The 21838-nt window shown below is 46.6% G+C and overlaps 1 protein-coding gene across 1 annotated transcript in view; it reads right to left on the bottom strand.

The window, feature by feature from the left end:
* The window catches only part of Las (lipoyl synthase, mitochondrial), a 69262-nt gene that overhangs the window by 26984 nt on the left and 20440 nt on the right, over positions 1-21838 (bottom strand). Inside the window, exons 5-6 of the mRNA XM_068377035.1 lie at positions 4038-4194; positions 2213-2270 (exon numbers count right to left, since the gene is read on the bottom strand). Coding sequence (XP_068233136.1) covers positions 2213-2270; positions 4038-4194 — 215 coding nt within the window. The remainder of the gene's footprint in view (positions 1-2212; positions 2271-4037; positions 4195-21838) is intronic.

The raw sequence follows: 21838 nt of genomic DNA, 5'->3' as shown, positions 1-21838 counted from the left end.
AGAACTGCATAATGTTGTTTATGGGTTTATACCAAATGTTCACTCATAATAAAGTTAATCATACTAATTTGGAATGTCAACAAAAATTCCTCTAACAAGTTGATACTGTAATGCAAACAAAGAACAAAGAAGGTTATGTAAGAAGTTAAAAAAGAATATTATGCAAACATCACGGACTACTGCATGTGCAACACATGCTACCGGAGTAGCAACACATGCTACTCCGGTCAATACCAACGGACGACTAATTGGAAGGGCAAGAATATGAGCTATAATTGAATATGACATCATGATATAAGCAAAATAAGGAGCATAGATAAATTTTCTGAATTTGGTTAATTTGGTTAAGTGCAGCTTAGACATGAAAATTTGTGATGTGGAGGGAGAGAAAAAAAAAACTCATATCTTATTTACCTCTGAAGATTTCTGTAAAGGAAAACTATTTCATAAACTTAAAAGCTCAATAAATTGTTTTGTCTCTACTGTATTTGAGAAAGTCTCTAACAAATTTGGTAAAATTACTTAGGGAGATTAAGTGGTTTCGTGGTAAACCGAGTGCAGTTTATATCAAGCTATATGTGTTCAATACTGCAACTGTTTGGTGCCCCAGGGGGGTTGAGATATAGACTACTTAATTATTTTCCAATTTATCTACATCTTTGTATGGGAACTGTTACTCATTTCTTCACCAAGGGACTTTGTTATGGCAGTTAAGGTGCCTAAATTTACACCGTTAGAGTTAACCTGTGGTAAGTTAGTGGCCAAGCTTACAAGCTAATGATGCGCACTGTCATCCAAAACATGATGCAACCAATTACATTTTTCTGAAACTTTTAAGATACACTTTGTTCCAAAGGAATCATACAACATGCCATGCCATCCATATATGAAATAAGAGGCTGCTTAGAGCACTTACTTCTGTGAGTGGAAGGTTATTGGGATCCAGGCTACCAACTCAGCCTTCTACCTTGCAATCTAGTTGTCTAAAACAACAACTAAGATTGCAGAAAGGCATGGATTTTGTAGCAGAAGGGTCCAGAGTAAATAAAGAATTTGAGGCTTTATGAGAAGAATGAAGCATTAAAACCTCTAGACACAACTTGAGAAGTCAGGCTGGAGTTCAAAATAAGGCAGGTTAGCTAAAAATTACTGCATTTCATAAAAGTCTCACTGGGCTTCTTAGATTTCACAAAAGGAGCTAAAGAAGTTAAGAGCTTTTGAAGCTCATCACTATCAATGCTAGACTCGTTATGTGCTGTATTGGGAGTTCAGTGATGACACAACATTTTCATCATTATCCCTACTATAATCAACGACCCTAGTCTTCTCTGGATTTTTCATAGAACTAAAAGCACGTTTCCTTAGCACTTAACTTTTAATTGGGTCTGCAACCACAGAAATATACTTTTCCATAAGAGGAACAGCAAAGCCTTTGTACTTCTCACAATGGCTATCAAAATCCCAATATTGTCCTTGACATGAGACAAAGAAAATGCAGATCATTATAGCCCAGAAACATTTACAGTCTACTTAGTTACTAATAAATCCAGAAGACATCTCTAAAGGCTCAAAAATCCCTAAACCTAAATAATCTGGAGTTAGGGGCTTGTCGACAAGCCAGGAGCAATGCGAAGACTGCAAACAAAGAGAGGACTGTATGGGTTTCTCAAGCCATTAAACAATAGATTGTCTCATTGTCCATTGAAAAGAAAAAAAAATAATTTTCTTGTTTTAAGGGTAAATGATGATAAAACTGAACTTCCAGAGAAACAATATAAACATCAGGGGAGGTTCATACAATAATTGAAGCTAATCCATGTAACCATGATGCTCACAACCTAATCTTACATCATAATGAGTCAGTGCATCTCTTTATCATTAAACGCCATTAGCACTACTGCTTTGCCATAAATTATTTCAACATCCTGGGCATTTTTATGAAATGGGTTTATGAAGTTATTACACCAAAAATCTATGACTATATCTGAGTACTGTTTGTACTAAAGAGACTGTATGACATGTATGACATACTGTACAACTCAAAGTCTGACCCTTTCTCTGATAAAGGAGTTACAATAAATTATAGTTGTATCAAATCAACCTACCTGAAGAGAGACAGATTAGCAAGATTTATATGAAACTGGTACTTGTCACTGCTTTAGTATTCGTTACTTATTTGGTCATATCTTATTAAAACGTTTACAGTACTTACTGTCTCTTCAGTTCTTTAACCGTTTCCGCAAAATGTGCAGCCCCACCATCAGGTATATCTGCAAAAATATAAAAAAATCAATAAGAAGTCCTATCTCCATTGGAAGAATGGACATGAGACTTTGGAGGGTATGCTAGAACTTTATCATATAGTATATGCAGTACTACTGTACAGTATAATTTTTAACACTGATAAAAAATCCAAAGTTTGAATATTAAGTAAATTCAGTTTCATAAATATAACCTCTTTACTTATGCTACAACACCTGGGGTGAAAGATGTCGTGAGTTTTTTTAATACAGGAATCACATTATTCCCCAAGTCAAAAATTGCCACTGCTGCTTCTGCAAGCAAAAGTCATTCATGCTTGGTGCTATTGTCTTTTCTGTTTCCTTTTTCTCAAACTGATTTTGGGTTTGCTTGGTCCATGTTAATTGTTTAATCAAGTATTCATCTAATTCTGATGGTTAGAAATACCAGATAACCTCAACTCTAAATGAACTACCATCTAAGATTGTGAGCAGTAGCACTCCCAGGCATTATAAGAAGAGGAGATCTAAGTAAATTATTACCATATTCAGGTGATCTACTTTTTATAAAGCCATCTATTGTTTTGATTGATTTACAAGAATTTGGATCATATGATCTAGCCCTGAAGGTATGCTGCAAAGACTTTCTATAGTATTACACACAGTACACTATTAGATGAGCACTGAAAGCATTAACCCCCTACAAGAAGGCATCTTGAATGGACTAGTAAATCTTTGAAACACCTATATCCAATAAACTGCATTTAACTCATCTACTATAAAGCAAAGCTCTTTTCCTCCCCCGCAAGGAGACTACAACCTACACTCTGCACACGAGGATGATTGAGAACACTCATGCCCCTAGAAAGAGCACAGAGCTAGTGTGGATCTACAGACAGTTTAACAAGACACACGGGATGTAAAGTCCATCCTCCCACAATCGAATGTCTTGCTTAACAACATAATCAACAGCTAGTACAGTATTCACTTCCTGAAAGAAACAGAACATGGAAATTCTGTTAGAGGGCGCACCCTTACATCCATACTCGAAGGTGGTTGAAAACATAAGTGAGAAACTTTGACAGACAGGTTAGGGGGTGGGGCTCCTCGCCATCATTAAACGGTCATAAAGTTTTCACACTAAAACATTCCTTCACACTAAAACATTCCTTATCTAAAGGATGACAGTTTGTATCCACATAGGAACAAATGGGGGCTTTTTATGATTAACCTATTTGATATGAACATCTACCTTTCAAATAACCAAAATGAAAAGCACATGGTAACAATGTCTATCATTACTACTACTCTGTATGATTCTTTTTCTTAATGTAACTTTATATTTTCTAAAAGAAAGCTTTCACCACCTCTGGAGCAGAACTGAGAAGTCTTTCCTCTTGAATGGCCTAATCACACATGTCATCATATACTTTACATCATTTACTACATCAAGAAAAATTTTAAAATGACTTGGTTTAATGACTCCTTCCCTTGATGTCACTAAAATTTGGACTTTTCTCTAAATTTTTCCTCATATGTGAAATTAAGCTCCTTTTCTGGGCCCTAAACATTTTCTTCCAAACTTTTTCAATCTTATTCATTTAGATCTGTGCTATAATTGGACATTAAACTATCTAACATTACTAATCAGTACCTTAAAATATCTTGTGAAATTTACAATACTTTTGGGCTATGTGACCACAATAATTGGTATTCTATGGGTAAAATTATTTAATGAGAAATCTAGACCATCATTATCACTAACTTGAATCTAATACACAGCAAAGACAATTTTACCATCACGGTCCACTGAAGTAAGAACGATGTAAGTAACACCCCATCTGGCAATAGCTGTAGCAGTATTAATCGGCTCATCAGGATCAAGAGGTGGGGGTGCTCGAGAAGTTTTCACAGAGCAGAAACGACATCCTCGGGTGCAAGTGTCCCCCATCAGCTGTTAGAATAATTTGTCATCAATCAATAACCAAAATATTTTGGAAATTTTATAGACTTATAGTAATTACATATTCATTTCAATTTTTCTTTTCCTTCTGAAAAATAAAACCCCAAGCATCCTAAACATGGTTCAGCATACAGCTAGGTAAACATTATGCAGTACTTGAATTCTACATTTAAAGATATGGTTTATGCTAAAGTAGAGAGTGGTCTAATTCGGTAACCTTTGTATTACCAGAGGATGTGGTATTTACATTTCATGTAACTGATAAATGATGTGAAGCAAGAGTACATAGTATCTTGATAACTTATTTGGATATAAAACAGAAAATTAGCAACAAAAATATGACAAATTCGAAGATAATTTGTATTTTTCCTAACCATACAAACCTTAGCTATTTACAAAGGGTTACCTTTTAGCGTAGCTGAAATGGCGAGCCATTAGAATTTAACGAGGGTGTATTACCCCCGCGCTAGTTAGCGGGGGGGTAGGGGAGTGGTAGCTAGCTACCCCTCCTCCCCCTCACACACAGGTGAATACTCACTTTCACTTAGAGGTAGGACTTGTCTTGGGGGACAGGGCTGGCGGGCAAATATGTGTAAATAGCTAAGGTTTGTATGGTTAGGAAAAATACAAATTATCTTCGAATTTGTCATTTGTTCCGTAACCGAAATACAAACCACGCTATTTACAAAGGGTGACTTACCCCTTAGGAAGGGTGGAAAGTCCCCAGCCATACTGGCTTTGGCTTTACCCGGGGACTCGGAATCCGAGTGAGTCGCACTCGAGAAAAGGAGTCCCTGCACCTCACAAGTTCCTTGCTCCGCAAGGAACCATGTGGCCTACGTAAGCTTGTGTGTGAAGGAAGAAGTGTGACCCGTCCTAGGCAGTTGACCTGGAGTTCCAGAAGGAACTCTGGGTTAGGACGTTCCCAATACCACCTCGTCAGGGTATGGGGGACGCGACAGTATTGACTCAATACTCGGAACACAAGGAAGCATGGTTTACCTGCAGAGGTTCGAGGTCAGCTATGCAGAGACCAGGATGCTGCTTCCCCGTAGAGGGGATGATGAAGAAAGAAGTAAGGGCCAGACATACTTCTTTCATTCATGCAGACTAAAACCTGATAACAATGCCCTCAACCTTCTGCTACCTGTCCAAAAAGGAGCCTGAGGTTAGACCAGCTGTTGTGTAGCCACCACAGAGCGATAGAAAACGTATCGAGACTCCTGTGGGTCACGCCCTGCAGGAAGCGGGCTGATAAGGTCATTAGACGCTTCCAGACTCCAGCTTGTAGCACCTGCGTCACAGAGTAGTATTACTCGAAGGCGAGGGACGTTGCGATGTATCCAACATCGTGCTGTAGGGTGACGTGACGGGGGAGGGTCTGGAGACAGGTCGAGATGAATGTCCTTGAGTCTGGGCTGAAGAGGTATACTGGTGACTCTCCCCCCATGTCCTCCTTGTGCTCCCAAATCGGCTGCAACTGAGGACAAACTGCAGCTGTTCCCAGCGCTAACCTCTCGATTCCTTTACTGGCTAGAAAGAGAAGGTCTTGGGACATCAGATACAGAATGGAGACTCGAAATCTTGAATGAATCGGACCGAAGGGCCGGGACCCCCAGATTCTGAGTCTAGCCAACAACTCAGGAGCGAGCCTGAATGTTGCCTTCCCCTCTTCCTTAGAAAGGGGGGAGTCGTAAGAGACCAAGAAGATTGCTTACACACTGGCCGTGGCCAGAGTGAGCAGGAGACCCAAGGCGGAATACAATCCGAGGCCTGTCGTAAAGGGTCTTGAGAAGATCTCTTAAAGGACTAAAAGTCCGAGCCATGCTCCAAGTTGGAGGTCTTCCTCCGACTAGGGCAGGGACGATCGTAGCTTCGCATGAGCGAGGATAGATCCAGCGGGCAGGAAAAAGTTATTCCTTTAAGCCTGAAGGTCAGGGAAAGGCTGAGCGACAGGCTTCATTGCCGAGAGCGGAAAGGAGTTTCCTCCCGCCGAAAGGCAATAAGACCGTTATTGCTGGAGAAGAGGCCTCAAGGGAAGAGGTATATCTCCCACGGCACCAACCACCTTAGACTCTTCACTTTGCCTGGGAGACCCCTGTGGATGACTATCGCAGATGACGCGACCTCCGTACCGCGACTGTAGCGGGTTGTCTCCTCTTGAGGAGGAAGCGTAGTGTCTCCAGGCATGAAGCCGAAGCGACGCCCCGGTTCGGGAGAGATGTCGCAGTGTGGATGCTTGAGTAGTTTGCGCCGTGGGAGAAGCTCTCCCGGGAGTTCCGTCAGGGGAAGCAGAGGGTCCAGAAACCGTTCTGCGCATAGTCCCAGTGGAGCTCTCCCATTGAAAGGTTAACAGACAACCTGGTCTTGTTGAGACCCATTGTCCACAGACAAAAAGGAGGGAAGACGCAGGCGTCGAAGTTGTCCCACCATCACCGGAATGCATCTTGCCAGAGTCTCGGGGTCTGAGACTGGGGGGAAAAATAGCGGAAGCTTGAGGGTCCAAGCTGTCGCGATCAGGTCCCCCAGACCAGCACTTGCTGGTTACCCAAGGTCAAAGACCCTCAGGTACACTCTCTCTACGAGGCTCTGCTCGGATAGTCTGAGAGAACATTCCCCTGCCTGGAACGAGAGAGCCGATGGTGGTATTGAGAGAATCTCAATCATCCCGGTATCTCTACTGCAAGATGTGAAGGTGTGAAAATGCGTCCCCTGCTGGTTAGAATACGCCAGAATCATGAAGTCGACGGGCACGGGGCGACTCGGCAGGAGCTGTAGGATCTGTAGAGGGGCCAGACTAAGGCCCCTAAGCCTGCCTGAATGATGGAGAGGTATCCTTCAGGTCTTGACCATAGGCCTGGACCGGAACATGCCCCCCCCCCCCCCATTCCTTTGACGAGTCCGAGAACCGCATCAAGAATGTGGGGAAAGGACGAGAATATCCACTACCATCAAGAGGCTCCATAGGTCAACACCCATTGCAGGTCTAATAGTTCCGCTGGTCCCATAGGGCCAGGGAGTCCGGTTAAACATTGCCTGAAGCCACCGGAACTTGGATCGCCCCACATGGAACTTATCCTGAGGCGACCGTTCGGACTATAGACGGGTCAATGAAGAAAGGAGAACTAGGAAACGTTCCAAGGTAGGGCTGAAAGCTCTGCTTGACTGAGAACAGGTACTGCGACTCTCCTCAGTTTTGCCACAGTCAACCGAAAGGAAGGCTCGGAGGATGTGGTAACAGAATCTGGCGTCCCCAGGTGGTCACCCATCCAAGTATCGACGTTGCATAACCTCGCTGGACGGACGAGAAGCGCGGTTTCCAACGTGGTAAGGCCGTTGACTCAATATCATGGCCAGATACTCCAGATGTTGAGGCAGAGGAAGAGAAGGCTCCAAGCAAAATACCATGAGCCCACACTCATGGTAAGCATCCGGAAGCTTGTCCCGGTGCTGAAGAAGGTCGAACCCGAGCCTACCGGAGTTGACCGGCCCTCCAAACAGCAGAGGAGGCGGAAGCCTGCACCTGAGCGGCCAAGAGGAGGGCAGGGAGAGTTCTCTGGGGAAACAAACCTGCTATGCCACGGCGGGATAGCCACACTGCATCATAAGCAGGAATACTTGCAGTCTAGGCTGAATTCGACGAGCACCCTGGAAGATGGATGGAATGGAAACTGAAAGTACCCGTCCTTCCGATCCAGGGTTTAAGGAGTCCTGTCGCCTCGTTACCAGTCTGATCGATTCTGCTGGTCTACGCTGGCCGAAGTTTGTTCGACAAACTTGATCAGGGCTGAGAGGTCGACTACGGACATCCCCTCTCAGATCCTTCCTTACAAGAAAGGATCGACTGTGGGGGCCGGGGGTGAAGCCGTCGATGATCCTAAGGAAGACCTTCGCCTAAGGTATAGATCATTCTGCCCAACCGGGCAACTCTGCTGACGCTATGGCATAGAGGTTCAGAGACACTGAATTCGCTGACAGAGACGGCAGGCGCGATATCCTTGGCTAATCACAGAGATTGTGCGGGAATGGGCATCGGGAAGCTGTCATTCGGATGAGTAACCTTAAGCATCCTTCCCGCGAAAAACCTGCAATCCTAGAGTTCGTGAACTCCTTTTAGGACTATGGCCCCCCGGGGGAGTCTCCCGTGCCATCTGTTCCTGACAGGAGGAAACTGCAATTGGACACCTTGTCCCAGTTGTCGTAGCCGATAACTTAGGCCGACGTGGTTGAAAGAAAAGGGCGCTGGAGCCCTGCAGAGTCTGGAAGAAAGCACCTTGGAGGAGTGAAACCGGAAGTCGATTTCCTCCGCACAGCAGCTGTCTAAGTTTCTGTCCTTGGGCACAAACAAACTCTTCTCAAGGATGGAAGGGTGTCTGAGGTCGTCGACCTCCACAGATGAGACACCCGAAGGAAGCCCTCAGTCAGCGCGTCCAGATGGTACAACATCGAGCTTGTCCACAAGTTAGATACTTAACGACGAAAGGCCAAGGTGCCTGAGCTCGAGAGGAGGAAAGTACCCCTGATCTTCCTTGAACCAAACCTCGGGCTGTAACCGAGGAGGGAAAGAACCTGGTAAGCTCCCAGAGGAAGAGGTAAGCAGTCACCCCTTGTCCGATGGAGAAATCTCGAACGGAAAGCCCCCCCGCCAAAAATCCTTCCAGGGAATGACGGGGAAGGGCTAACCCAGGTTCAGGAAAGAGGAGTGTTGCTCAGATCTCCCTTAAGTTTCTCCTATTCTTGCAAGTGCCATGCTCTGCGTTTACGGGGTGAGGCCGTGTTCTGGAAATACGCTCCAGAAGAACTCGCCAGGCTGCGAAAAACCCCATTGGGAATCGTGGTTGCAATTGCCCTGGAGCTCGCGCGACGGAAATTCAAAGATTTTCGCGTGGGCGAACGTGGAAGCGCCCATGCTTGGTAACGCAAACGAAGGTGAGCGAAGGAGCGCAGAAGGAGGGCGAGCGTGGTAGGAAGGGCGAGCAATGGATACTGCAAGAAATAAGCCGACGTTTGTGCGAAGAAACACTGTAGGTTCGCGCGACGGAACACCATCTGTCCGCGCGATGGAAAAACCGTTGGTTCGCGCGTGGGCGAACATTGGAGAGCATGGGCGCGGACGCGCATGAGCGTAGACGTGCAGGCACGTGGGCGTGTGGGCGAGCGGTCGCGCGGGCGAGCGGTCGCGCGGGCGAGCGGTCGCGCGGGCGAGCGGTCGCGCGGGCGAGCGGTCGCGCGGGCGAGCGGTCGCGCGGGCGAGCGGTCGTGAGGGTGGGCAGGTGGATGAGAGCGAGTCCGAGGCGGCGAACGCAAGCGTTAGCGCGATGGCGAGGAAACGCGCTGCCGCGTGGGCGAGGAAGACCGCTGGCGATATGGATCAACAAGCGATCGGTGGTGAGCTGGTGAGCGCTAACGTGCAGGTTGGCGATGGCACGTTGTGTTATGCCGACGCGATGGTCGAGCAGCATGCGCAGGTGAGCGATCGTGCGTTGGCGAGCAGTATGCGAAGGTGAGCGATCGCGAGCAGCATGTGCAGGAGGGCGATCGTGCGATGGTGATCAGCATGCGCCTGGTGATCAGTATGCGCAGGGTCGCGCGATGGTGATCAGCATGCCAGGGTCGCGCGATGGTGATCAGCATGCCAGGGTCGCGCGATGGTGATCAGCATGCCAGGGTCGCGCGATGGTGATCAGCATGCCAGGGTCGCGCGATGGCGATCAGCATGCGCAGGTGGGCGGTCCCGCGATGGCGAGCAGCATCTGCGATGGCGATCAGCATCCGCAGTTGAGGGTCGCGCGATGGCGATCAGCATCCGCAGTTGAGGGTCGCGCGATGGCGATCAGCATCCGCAGTTGAGGGTCGCGCGATGGCGATCAGCATCCGCAGTTGAGGGTCGCGCGATGGCGATCAGCATCCGCAGTTGAGGGTCGCGCGATGGCGATCAGCATCCGCAGTTGAGGGTCGCGCGATGGCGATCAGCATCCGCAGTTGAGGGTCGCGCGATGGCGATCAGCATCCGCAGTTGAGGGTCGCGCGATGGCAATCAGCATCCGCAGTTGAGGGTCGCGCGATGGCGATCAGCATGCGCAGGTGAGCTAGTAGCTGGCGAACCATGTTCCTTCAGAAGTGTTGGAGAACGTTGGCGTGCCGGCTGTAACACGCGGGCGATCCGGAGATTGCCGAGAGACAGGTGATCGCTGGCGAGCTGATGATCGCTGACGAGCAGAAGGCTACGCATGGAAGCCTGTGCATAGAAGAAGAGTCCTTGACCCCGACCTGAACCGAAGTTCTATATCGTGAGGGCGAACGTGGGCGCGTAACAGGAACCAACAGGAACAGCAGGGATGATCATCTTGAAAGCGCTGACAAACAGGAGAGCGCTGATGAGCAGAAGAGCGCCTGTGTGTTAACACTGAGCAGGAGCAGGAGAGAACACAGCAGAAGGGCGCGCAGGGAAACCCTGACACGCAAGGGAAGAACCCCCGTGGGGGCAACCCTTTGCCCCGAAGGGATCGTTGTCCGCCGGGAGACTGATGTCCGTCGGAAGACCGCTGTCCGTCGGGAAGACCGTTGTCCGTCGGGAAGACCGTTGCCCGTCGGAAGACGAGATCAGACTGCTGTCCATCTGCACCAAGGCGGAAGATCGAGAAAAAGGAGTTGTAGGCTGCAAACGGAGATCCAAAAAGGCGCCTCAAGCACCCTTATAGGGAGATGAGAGGCCCTTACGACGAGGCAGACGGTGGGCCTACGGCGAGGGAGGCCAACAGCAACCGCAACAGAAGAAACCTCCGAAGAGGAGTCTCTATGAGTGTACTCTCTCGCGAACGAAAGAGAAACACTACGTGGAAGAGACTGGTCAGCCAGTGACCTAAAAGGAGCAATCCTCCGAAGAGGAGCTCCTGCAGTTGCCCAGCCCCTTGAGCGAAACTGCAGGTGCGACCGCTCAGCACCAAGAGCATGGTCGCACGAAAAAAAAGGCAAGAGAAGAACCCCCCAAAAGGGGAAAAACTCAAGCCTGGACAGGAAAAACTTCCCTCAGAAGGAAAGTTACCCGCCCAAGGAGGCAAGCCTCCTGAGAGTTCTAAAATGAACTGGAGAGCTGTCCGTCGACACGGGAGTACTTCGAGTAGAAGGAGACACGCCCCTGACGAAAAAACAAGGGGGGAGGCAGCAACAGCCGAATCCCCAGGACTCAACCAGACAGCTCATACCGTTGCCATATTACAGAAACGAACTAGATCGGTAACTGTAAAAAAATAAAACAAATAATATTAGTACACATTCATTCCCCCGGGAAGGCTCCGAAGAGGAATCCCGAGGGAAAGGAACAAGAATTACACAACAGGCACGTGCCCTCACAACCACTTACACTCACGGAAGGAGAGCTGTAACCAAAACAGAATTATAACAATTATAATTATGTAACTATGTAATAATGTAATTTAAAAAAAAGAATGAACACTAAAGAAAGAACGAAAACCCCGAAAGGAATCGTTCTACAAAAAACAACTACAATTAGATTCATAACTAATTGAGACAAACGTACGGCGTAGCAACCCCCCACACGGAAAGGAAGCTACAAGGGCGTAGTAAAACGTAGTAAAAGGGTGAACGACCTCAAGAGAGAGAGAGAGAGAAAGACATAAGTCAAACTCGATCGCCACCCATAAAATTACGCCGTGGTGGCCTAACTGCCGCAGGACTCCACGTAGATATCGTACACTACACACACAAATCTGAAAAGGAAACTTACTTATTTCTATACTCAAATATATATACAAACATGAAAACATGTTTACATACATATTGAGTAAATGAAAAGTAAGCGATTAAGTAAAGACAAACAAACAATGGCTGCCAAGAGAGGACCAAGACAGAGACGTCTGTCACAGTCCGAGCCAAAAGTGAAAGTGAGTATTCACCTGTGTGTGAGGGGGAGGAGGGGTAGCTAGCTACCACTCCCCTACCCCCCCCGCTAACTAGCGCGGGGGTAATACACCCTCGTTAAATTCTAATGGCTCGCCATTTCAGCTATGCTAAAAGGTAACCCTTTGTAAATAGCGTGGTTTGTATTTCGGTTACGGAACAAATCTGGATTTGAGCTGGAGCCCCTATAATCTCAAAAGAGCCCCATCCAAAATCCAGATACAGTACATGTACTGTAGTTGTTAGTTTTCTTTTTACATCTACTAATAAATACTGTTTTGATTTACAGAAAAAAGTACTTTTCTGGGCTCGAACCTGTGCCGCCCAGTGAATAAGCTCCATTTAGCACTTATTCTTAGGTAATTTACTGCTAAATATACCAGAGAAAAAATGTAAAGGAGTGCTAGGTTAACTAGCTCGCTCACCTATTGGTGTCGGTATAAAATTGGGCGTATAATCCAGAGGTCCCGCACTATTTAGATTCATCCACGACAGAAACCCCAATAGAGGAGAGCCGTTCAACCTCACTCGGTACTACTAACAATGCATCCGCTCAGAACTCAACTCCTTTTAGCACGCCTTGTGCAGTAACCCGCATTTTTGTTGTGCTCTCGTTTTGGATTATTTTCCATTGGATTATGGCATCTTCGTCGGTTTCTCAGGAGACACCGTCTAAGTTAAGTACCAAGCTTGGTTTTACTGTGTTTTGAGCAACCTAGATCGTTTAATATTTATATTATAGGAGTTTATTCTCTTCGTCATATCGATCTTGCTTGATTTCACTACAGTTGGTACTCCTGTTTTTGAGAGCTTTTAGTTTCACTCGCGTTGTTACTATGTGTATTATTAAATATTATTTGTTATTGTGAATATTCATTATTTAGCGTTTAGAATCCTCGTGGTTCAATTTTAGGGCCGATATCATTTACGTATCGTTATGGCTGCCAACCTTCGTTGCTAGGCGGCAATGTTATTTTTAAGCCATCAGGTGTGTCTTTTGTGATTTAATTATTATGTTGCATGCCTTGCCCAAAAAATTTCTATGTGTTTATTTATATAATTTTTAACGCTATTATTATTATAATGAATATTTGTGCTATTACTCCGTTTGATCTGTCTGGTTGGGGATCGTCAGTTGGTAGCCCTGCTGCCTCGTATCACGTGATCCTCCCCCACGCTCCCCCTCTCGCTAGGTGGGCGGCTAGGCTTCTTCCCCCTCCACTAGGGGACCGTTGCCTTCCCTCCTTTTAGAGGGGGTAGTTCAGTGTTTATGGACTTTGTCCTCCGGGTGTCCCGGCGGGTTCGTCTCTGTCTAGTCTGGTTGGCCACCGGTCAACAGAGTTGGATCCCGGGGCATCCTATTTTATATTCACTTTTCATTCTGGCTTATGTTATACGAAACCCTCTGGGTTCGGTTGGCGGTTCTTAGCTACAGTTCCGCCCCCCCTATTATTTTATAACATTTCCTATGATTATATATGATGATTATATATGACAGATCACTACCCCGGAGTCCCTATATGAAATGGTTTTGGATATACTTTTATTTCCCGGCCCGGGGCCTACCCCGCCCCAGGAAATCAGACACCATGTGTCTTAATTCCTTGTTATTGCATCCTTTTTTATGCTCCCGGCTCGACCGGAATGGATTGCTATACTTTAGTTTAAGTTAGACTTATGTTTAGGCCCGGGTCCTCCGGACCCGCCCCTACTTAAGAATATTACAGTTAAGCTCTAATCTTGTGTTAGACCTATGTTAGGCCCGGGTCCTCCGGACTCGCCCCTACTTAAGAATATTACAGTTAAGCTCTAATCTTGTATTAGATCTATGTTAGGCCCGGGTCCTCCGGACCCGCCCCTACTTAAGAATATTACAGTTAAGCTCTAATCTTGTATTAGATCTATGTTAGGCCCGGGTCCTCCGGACCCGCCCCTACTTAAGAATATTACAGTTAAGCTCTAACCTTGTGTTAGACCTTTGTTAGGCCCGGGTCCTTCGGACCCGCCCCTACTTAAGAATATTACAGTTAAGCTCTAGTCTTGTATTAGATCTATGTTAGGCCCGGGTCCTCCGGACCCGCCCCTACTTAAGAATATTACAGTTAAGCTCTAATCTTGTGTTAGACCTTTGTTAGGCCCGGGTCCTCCGGACCCGCCCCTACTTAAGGGAATTACAGTTTCTCATATACTATTCTTTTTATAGATGGTGCATTGTCTGACGCCGGCCTGTGCAGCTGTTATGCACCAGCCTTGTGGCCACTCCGTCTGCCGATCTCATGCCCCTTGTGGGGTTCAACTGGAAGACGTTGTGGTATGGCACCCGGATAACTGTGTGATTTGCTTCGACCTCATCACTACCCTTGGATCTGACTCGGTGAGTCCCGTTGGCTATGTTGCCTTCTTATTTTACTATTAGTAAGATCTCTATGGTCTTGAAGGACCATTGGGAGTCTTCCCTTTTATAATTCCCACTATTATTTCAGGCATCCCCGGAGCAAAAGTCTGCGGCTCGGGCCACACTGAAGGTGTGGGTTGGTGGTTTTGCCAGGAATGCGAAGTCTAAGCGGCCGTACGTCCTATCTGAGGACTACTGCTCCATGGTTTACCCCAACGCTAAGTCTTCAGCCGCTGTGGCTAGGCATGTGGCAGCTCCCATCATTGCCCACATTGATGCCACCATAACGGGTCTCATCGACCCAGAGCAAGATCCATCGGACGCCCCCGGAGGTCTGGAGGACAATATTGCCTCCATGAACCTGGACGTCGAACCAATGTTACTAGACGAGCCGGATACAGGTAGGGTGGTAAGTGAGGCAAGTGTTTCCGGCGCTGAGATTCCTATCCTCAGCCCCGCTCTTTCTTCTTCTTCTGATCGCTCTTCTTTTCATGGATTTTCTGGGGACCGTGATTCGTCTCAACGATCATACCCGGTCCCCCCTAAGGATAAGTCTACATCAAGAACCTTACCCAAAGCTCGCAAGCCCCACAAGACTTCCCATAGCTCTAAACAAGGTACAGACCTGTCATCAAAGGCCTCTGGTTCCTCCTCTAAGTCTCATGACCCGGGAGTTCATTCCGCCCCTCCTGCTGCTAGCCCGGGCCTTTCCGAATCAGCCATGCTTCGCATCGTGTCGGAGATGCAGGCAAAGTTGGTTTCGGAGATGCACTCTAAGATGGACACGATGTTCTCTAACATCGGTCAGAGACTTGGGGCTTTAGAGCAAGGAGCTCCGGAGAGAGTCCAAAGCTCTCTCATCCCGGATGCCTCTAAGCTCCCGCCGTTTGCCAAGAACAACCCTTGGCGTATGGCTCTTCATTCCCCGTTCTCAGACGGAATGTTGACTTTGGAGGGCCTTGGCACTCGTCCTCTAGAGGACTTTGAATTCTTTCCTCCTGGTCTGGCATTTCCATTTCATGGTTATGCCAGGCTTACCGAGGAAGCTTTAGTTCGGTTAGACAAGGTCCCCAAAGAGACGGTCATCTTCCCTAAAGAGCAAGCCCAATCTGTTTGGGCCAGATTTTTGAACGACATCGGCTGCACTAACACCATACTGACGCCTTATAAAAGCTCTTTTACGATGTTCTTAATGGACAAGAACACCTTGACTCCATGCGTCAATAAGGTGGCAGAGCTTGCCTTCCAATATGCTCTGGAGGAGAAGCCCTTGCCTCCCATCCGAGAGGTGGATCCAATCTCCCTCCTTCTTCCTTCAGGCATTGAGTGTTGGGACAACGTCCATACCACCTTTACCTCTGGCAAGCTAGCAGCAGACTGTGCCTCAGTTTTGTTTAGTGAGAGGCTTCCCCGTCTCCCGGAATCCCTCATTAAACAGGATTATGATTCCCGCCTACGTGTGGGCCGTACTCTAAACTTGGCCACATCCACGGAGTCGATAGCCTTGACTTACGATACGGAGAGTATTTTTAAGTCTCTCAACAAGGCTACATTACAGTCTTTATATTATGACCTGTATGACTTCGCTACTGCTAAACGCAGATGTCGCAAGCATGTCCTAGCTGAGGCGACGATTAGGCATGAACCTAATAAGCTCATCCGGTCCTCCTGTTGGGGTTCAAATCTCTTCCCCGAGGATCTCGTAGAGGAAGTCTTGGTGGAGGCCACTAGAGTTAATCAGAGCCTTAAAGCCCGTTGGGGTTTGACCCCGAAACGCAAATATGACCCCGCAAATTATCAAGCCCGGGGTAGGAAGAAGCTTCGTCCATATACCTCCACCCAGTTCAGGCAACAGCAGAGGGGTTCGTCCAACTTCCGGCTGCCTCTTCCCCCATCTCCTGTTGTCCCTGCACAGCCTTCCACCTCTCAGGCTCCTTCGGATGACTATGTCACCGTTCTGCTCCCTAAGAGCCAGCTTTCTGGTGCCTCCTCCACTTCTCCTGCCTTTAACCAGTCTTACGAGGCTCGTAGCTCTTCCCAGAGTTATGGTAGAGGTAGAGGCTACCACCGTGGTTCTAACCAGAACAAAGGCAGGGGAAGAGCCTTTCGCAGAGGAAAGAATTTCCGAGGCGGACGTGGAGGCAACTCCTCAAACCAATACTGAGGTGCAGCAGGTAGGGGGGAGGCTCTATGCCTTCCGCAACAAATGGAGGTTCAGTCCCTGGGCGTTCAGTATCATCTCCAAGGGACTGGGGTGGAGTTGGATTCAAGGACCTCCTCCTCCGAACAAATTTCGTCAACATTCCACTCCGGACCTGGTCGAATTTGTCCAGGATCTTTTACAAAAGAACGCCATACAAGAAACGAAACACCTGAAGTTTCAAGGTCGGCTGTTCAGTGTCCCGAAGAAGGATTCGGACAAGAGAAGAGTGATTCTAGACCTATCCCTTCTCAACTTGTCCATTCAATGCGACAAGTTTCGAATGCTTACCGTCTCGCAGGTGTGGACCTTACTTCCCCGTGGGGCCGTCACCACCTCTATCGATCTTACAGACGCCTATTATCACGTCCCGATAGCGAGACACTTCCGTCCGTACCTAGGCTTTCGCTTAGGGGACAAAAGTTACTCCTTCAAGGTGATGCCTTTCGGGCTCAACATCGCCCCAAGGATCTTCACAAAGTTAGCAGAAGTAGCTGTTCAGGAACTCAGGAATCAAGGGATTCAAGTAGTAGCCTATCTGGACGACTGGCTCATTTGGTCAGACACCTCCCAAAATTGCCTAAAAGCCACTCACAAAGTCATCCATTATCTTCAATCTCTAGGCTTCCAGATCAACTTCAAGAAGTCCCGTCTTCTTCCAAAATCGAAGTTCCAATGGCTCGGCCTGCAATGGGATCTTATATCTCATACTCTGTGTCTTCCCAGACCCAAGAGGTTAGAGATTGCAAGGAACAACAAACGCTTTCTCAAAGACAAAGTAAGTTCCAGACGACTCCAAGAGAAGATTCTGGGGTCCCTTCAGTTTGCCTCAGTGACGGATCTTCTTCTGAAGGCAAAATTGAAAGATATCAATCGTGTCTGGCGTTCGAGGGCGAACCGGAAGCTCCGGGACAGGAAAGACCGCCTTCCTCCCATTCTACGGGAAAGACTTCTTCCTTGGACAAGAGCAAACAGTCTGTCAAAGTCAGTTCCCCTTCGATTTCCGCCTCCGAAATTAATCATTCACACGGACGCATCCTTATCAGGTTGGGGCGGCTATTCTCAGCTCAAGAAAGTTCAAGGTCTTTGGACTCCCTTGTTCCGCCAATTTCACATCAATGTGCTAGAGGCCATGGCAGTTCTTCTAACCCTGAAACGTCTCGCTCTTCCCAAGAAACAACACCTTCGTCTGGTCCTCGACAGCGAAGTGGTGGTCCGCTGCCTCAACAGAGGCGGGTCAAAGTCAGGGCCTCTGAACCATGTTCTAGTAGCCATATTCTCCCTAGCAGCCTTGAACCGTTGGCATCTTTCAGCTGTCCACCTGGCGGGAGTCCGGAATGTAGTGGCAGACGCCCTGTCCCGGACCTCCCCTCTAGAATCGGAATGGTCACTCGATCTAAAGTCATTTCGGTGGATTCTCTCTCAGGTTCCCGGTCTCCAAGTGGACCTCTTCGCCACGGAATCCAACCACAAATTGAGAGTATATGTGGCTCCCAATCTAGACCCTCAGGCTTACGCCACAGACGCCATGTCACAGAATTGGGACACCTGGGAAAAGATTTATCTCTTTCCCCCGGTGAATCTTTTGCTGAAAGTTCTAGACAAACTGAGATCCTTCAAGGGACAAGTAGCCTTGGTCGCACCCAACTGGCCCAAGAGCAACTGGTATCCTCTCCTGCGAGAGTTGAGACTATACCCTCACCCGATACCCAATCCGGTTCTGTCTCAGATAGTACAAACACGCGTTGTGTACGCTTTCTCAAACATTCAGAGCGCCCTAACTTTATGGACTTTATGAAGTTTGCGGCTATGCATGGTGCCAATATTGATCCTCAAAACACCTTGTTCCTAGAATCGGATAAACGGGATTCCACCATCCGCCAGTATGACTCTGCAGTTAAAAAGTTGGCAAAATTTTTAATAGACTCAGACGTGAACTGTATGAACTTGAACCTTACAGTCACTTTCTTTAGATCTTTATTAGAATCAGGTCTGGCAGCCAATACTATCACCACTATTAAATCGGCTCTGAAAAAGATCTTCCTAGTGGGTTTTAACATAGACTTAACCGACTCTTTGTTAGCTTCAATTCCGAAAGCTTGTGCCAGACTGAAACCGGTTACTCGTCCTACCCCGGTGACCTGGTTCCTTAATGACGTACTCAAATTGGCTTCTGATACCATTAACAGTTCTTGTGATTACATTCCCCTTCTCAGGAAAACACTTTTCCTGGTGAGCTTGGCTTCCGGGGCAAGAATTTCTGAATTGGCAGCCTTGTCGAGAGACCCGGGTCATATTGACTTCCTGCCTTCGGGAGAGGTCCTTCTTTCTCCTAACAAATTCTTTTTGGCTAAGAACGAAGACCCTCAAAACAGATGGTCCTCCTGGAAAATTGTTCCCCTCACGCAAGATCCGTCTCTGTGCCCTGTTACTACTCTTAGGTCTTATTTATCCCGGACCTCCTCTAACTCCTCGGGGCCTCTATTCGTTAGAGAACAAGGCGGTACCATTACTATTAAAGGGATCAGGCAACAAATTTTGTATTTTATTAAACAAGCTAACCCTGACTCTTTTCCTCTTGCACATGATATCAGGGCGGTTGCTACCTCGGTGAACTTCTTTCACCACATGAATTTTACAGACCTTTCCAGGTATACAGGGTGGAAATCACTGTCAGTGTTCAAGAAACACTACCTTAAACATTTGGAAGCCCTAAAATTTTCTACAGTAGCCGCAGGGAGCGTAGTTACTCCCAGGTAACTCACAGGTTAATGCCTTGTCTCTTTATCTCTCCCTCTTACCTGCCTCATTTATACCCTATTGTATTCGTTGGTCTCGCACCTGAATACTGTTATTATATTTGTAAATTGTTATACTCCTGAGTATCTGTATATATTATCACTCACGGCATTATTATACCTACCTTATTGGATTTATGTTCATATTTAAGATACCCTTATAATTGTTTTTTGGTACTCATCTCTGATTAAAAGCATCCTGTATTTCCCTTACGCTTATGTTTTTTCCTTTATTTTGCAAGTTTGGTGACATTTTCTCTTGTATAGATTCACTGGGCGGCACAGGTTCGAGCCCAGAAAAGGGATTTTGACGTAGGAAAAATCTATTTCTGGGCGAGGGACCTGTGCCGCCCAGTGAACCCTCCCAGCTCCTCTCCCTTGGAGTCCCCAAACTTTGGGTGCTAAGGAGTTGGGTTCTGAGCGGATGCATTGTTAGTAGTACTGAGTGAGGTTGAACAGCTCTCCTCTATTGGGGTTTCTGTCGTGGATGAATCTAAATAGTGCGGGACCTCTGGATTATACGCCCAATTTTATACCGACACCAATAGGTGAGCGAGCTAGTTAACCTAGCACTCCTTTACATTTTTTCTCTGGTATATTTAGCAGTAAATTACCTAAGAATAAGTGCTAAATGGAGCTTATTCACTGGGCGGCACAGGTCCCTCGCCCAGAAATAGATTTTTCCTACGTCAAAATCCCTTACTTAAACATTAAAGGACTAAGTATAGTCTGATAGTATACATGCAAGATTAGAAAAGAGAACATGAATACATAAATTGCTGCACCTTAAGCCTTCAATGCAAAAAATGTATACAGTAGCCTTCCATGAACTTACATTTGCCACTGCATTGAATTGAATACATAGTGCAAAGGTGAAAGCTTATAAGTCATTGATATAAAAGTGATTTTGACGAAGGAAAAATCTATTTCTGGGCTTGATCTGTGTCGCTCCGCGAAATGCTCCTTAAAGCACCATTTCTAAGGTACAAATACTGCTAAAAATACCAGAGAAAAAGTTGCATGGAATGCCAGGAATAAACCCAGCTCGCTCACTCTAAAAGAGTGTCGGTATAGTAACTGGGGCGTGTTAGAACCACTACCAGAGGTCCCTTACCAATTAGTCCTCTTCTTCCTCAATATCCCCCGATACTACGAGGTGCCATTCTACATCCAACTACTGCCCTCTACTACGACTAACACACTTCTACCCTCATTCCTTATCTAGCACCAGTGGGATTCGGACGTGTTGTTTTCGTAGCTTTGTGTTTCGGTGTTTTTAAAGATGTAGGACGTTTTGGAGATCCCTGCTCCCAAGTTGAATATTATAATTGCCTGTTTTGATTAATCTGGGTAGCGACACACGTTAATTTTATAATCCTGTTTGTTTTTAGTCTCAGCCGCTTTGCATGATGCCTTCCCTTACGGGTATATTGGCGGCCATTTTGGTGTCGCTACCTTCTGATCTCTTTGTTATGTTCGACCTTCAATTAGTTCCTCATACTAATTGTGGTCTCATTTAGTTGTTTTAGACATCTTATACAGTATTTTGGCATGGTTTTTGACAGTTTGTTTGAATATTCTGCATTAAGATCTTTAATCAAAGGCAATCTACCACAAATACAGGATATATAATTTTCAACGTATTGTAATTTGTATTTTTCCTAACTATAATGTACAAACCTGTGTCTTTCTAATAAGAATGTGCTATCAGCAAAGCTAGATACGAGTGTTGAATTTATAACAAGGTGTGGTAGTTACTGCCGGGTGGCAGATAAGCCTCATCCACCGAACAGAAAATTGAGCAGCCACTTTTAACCTTAATGTATGATTTGCGGGGTGGTTGATTCAAGAAGCGTTACTTTAAAGACCAAGGTTTGTATAGATATGAAAATACAAATTACTTTAAAAATCTGTGATTTGTTCCTACATGAATACAAACCACCTTCCTTTTATAGGAGATGTATCCTTAGGAGAGAGGAAATCCCTATAACCAATCTGGCTGGTTTATTATCCCATGAAATATCAAAGCACTTGCATCCTGTACAGAAGCAAAAGTGATGACTCCCGTCAACCTTCTAACGACCTGGGCATGAAGATGCGACAGGTGTTAGGCTAGATTACGAGCAGAAACTGGTCGACAATCAAGGAAAACCTATATCTGTGGCAGGTATGTATGGAAATTATGAAAAATGGGTTATCTACATACAGTTGAGGGTCGCGCGATGGCGATCAGCATCCGCAGTTGAGGGTCGCGCGATGGCGATCAGCATCCGCAGTTGAGGGTCGCGCGATGGCGATCAGCATCCGCAGTTGAGGGTCGCG

This window comes from Palaemon carinicauda, chromosome 7, assembly GCF_036898095.1.
Source record: "Palaemon carinicauda isolate YSFRI2023 chromosome 7, ASM3689809v2, whole genome shotgun sequence".
Classification (NCBI taxonomy): domain Eukaryota; kingdom Metazoa; phylum Arthropoda; class Malacostraca; order Decapoda; family Palaemonidae; genus Palaemon; species Palaemon carinicauda.
The sequence above is the reverse complement of the archived record's forward strand: the minus strand, read 5'-3'. Positions and strand labels throughout refer to the sequence as shown.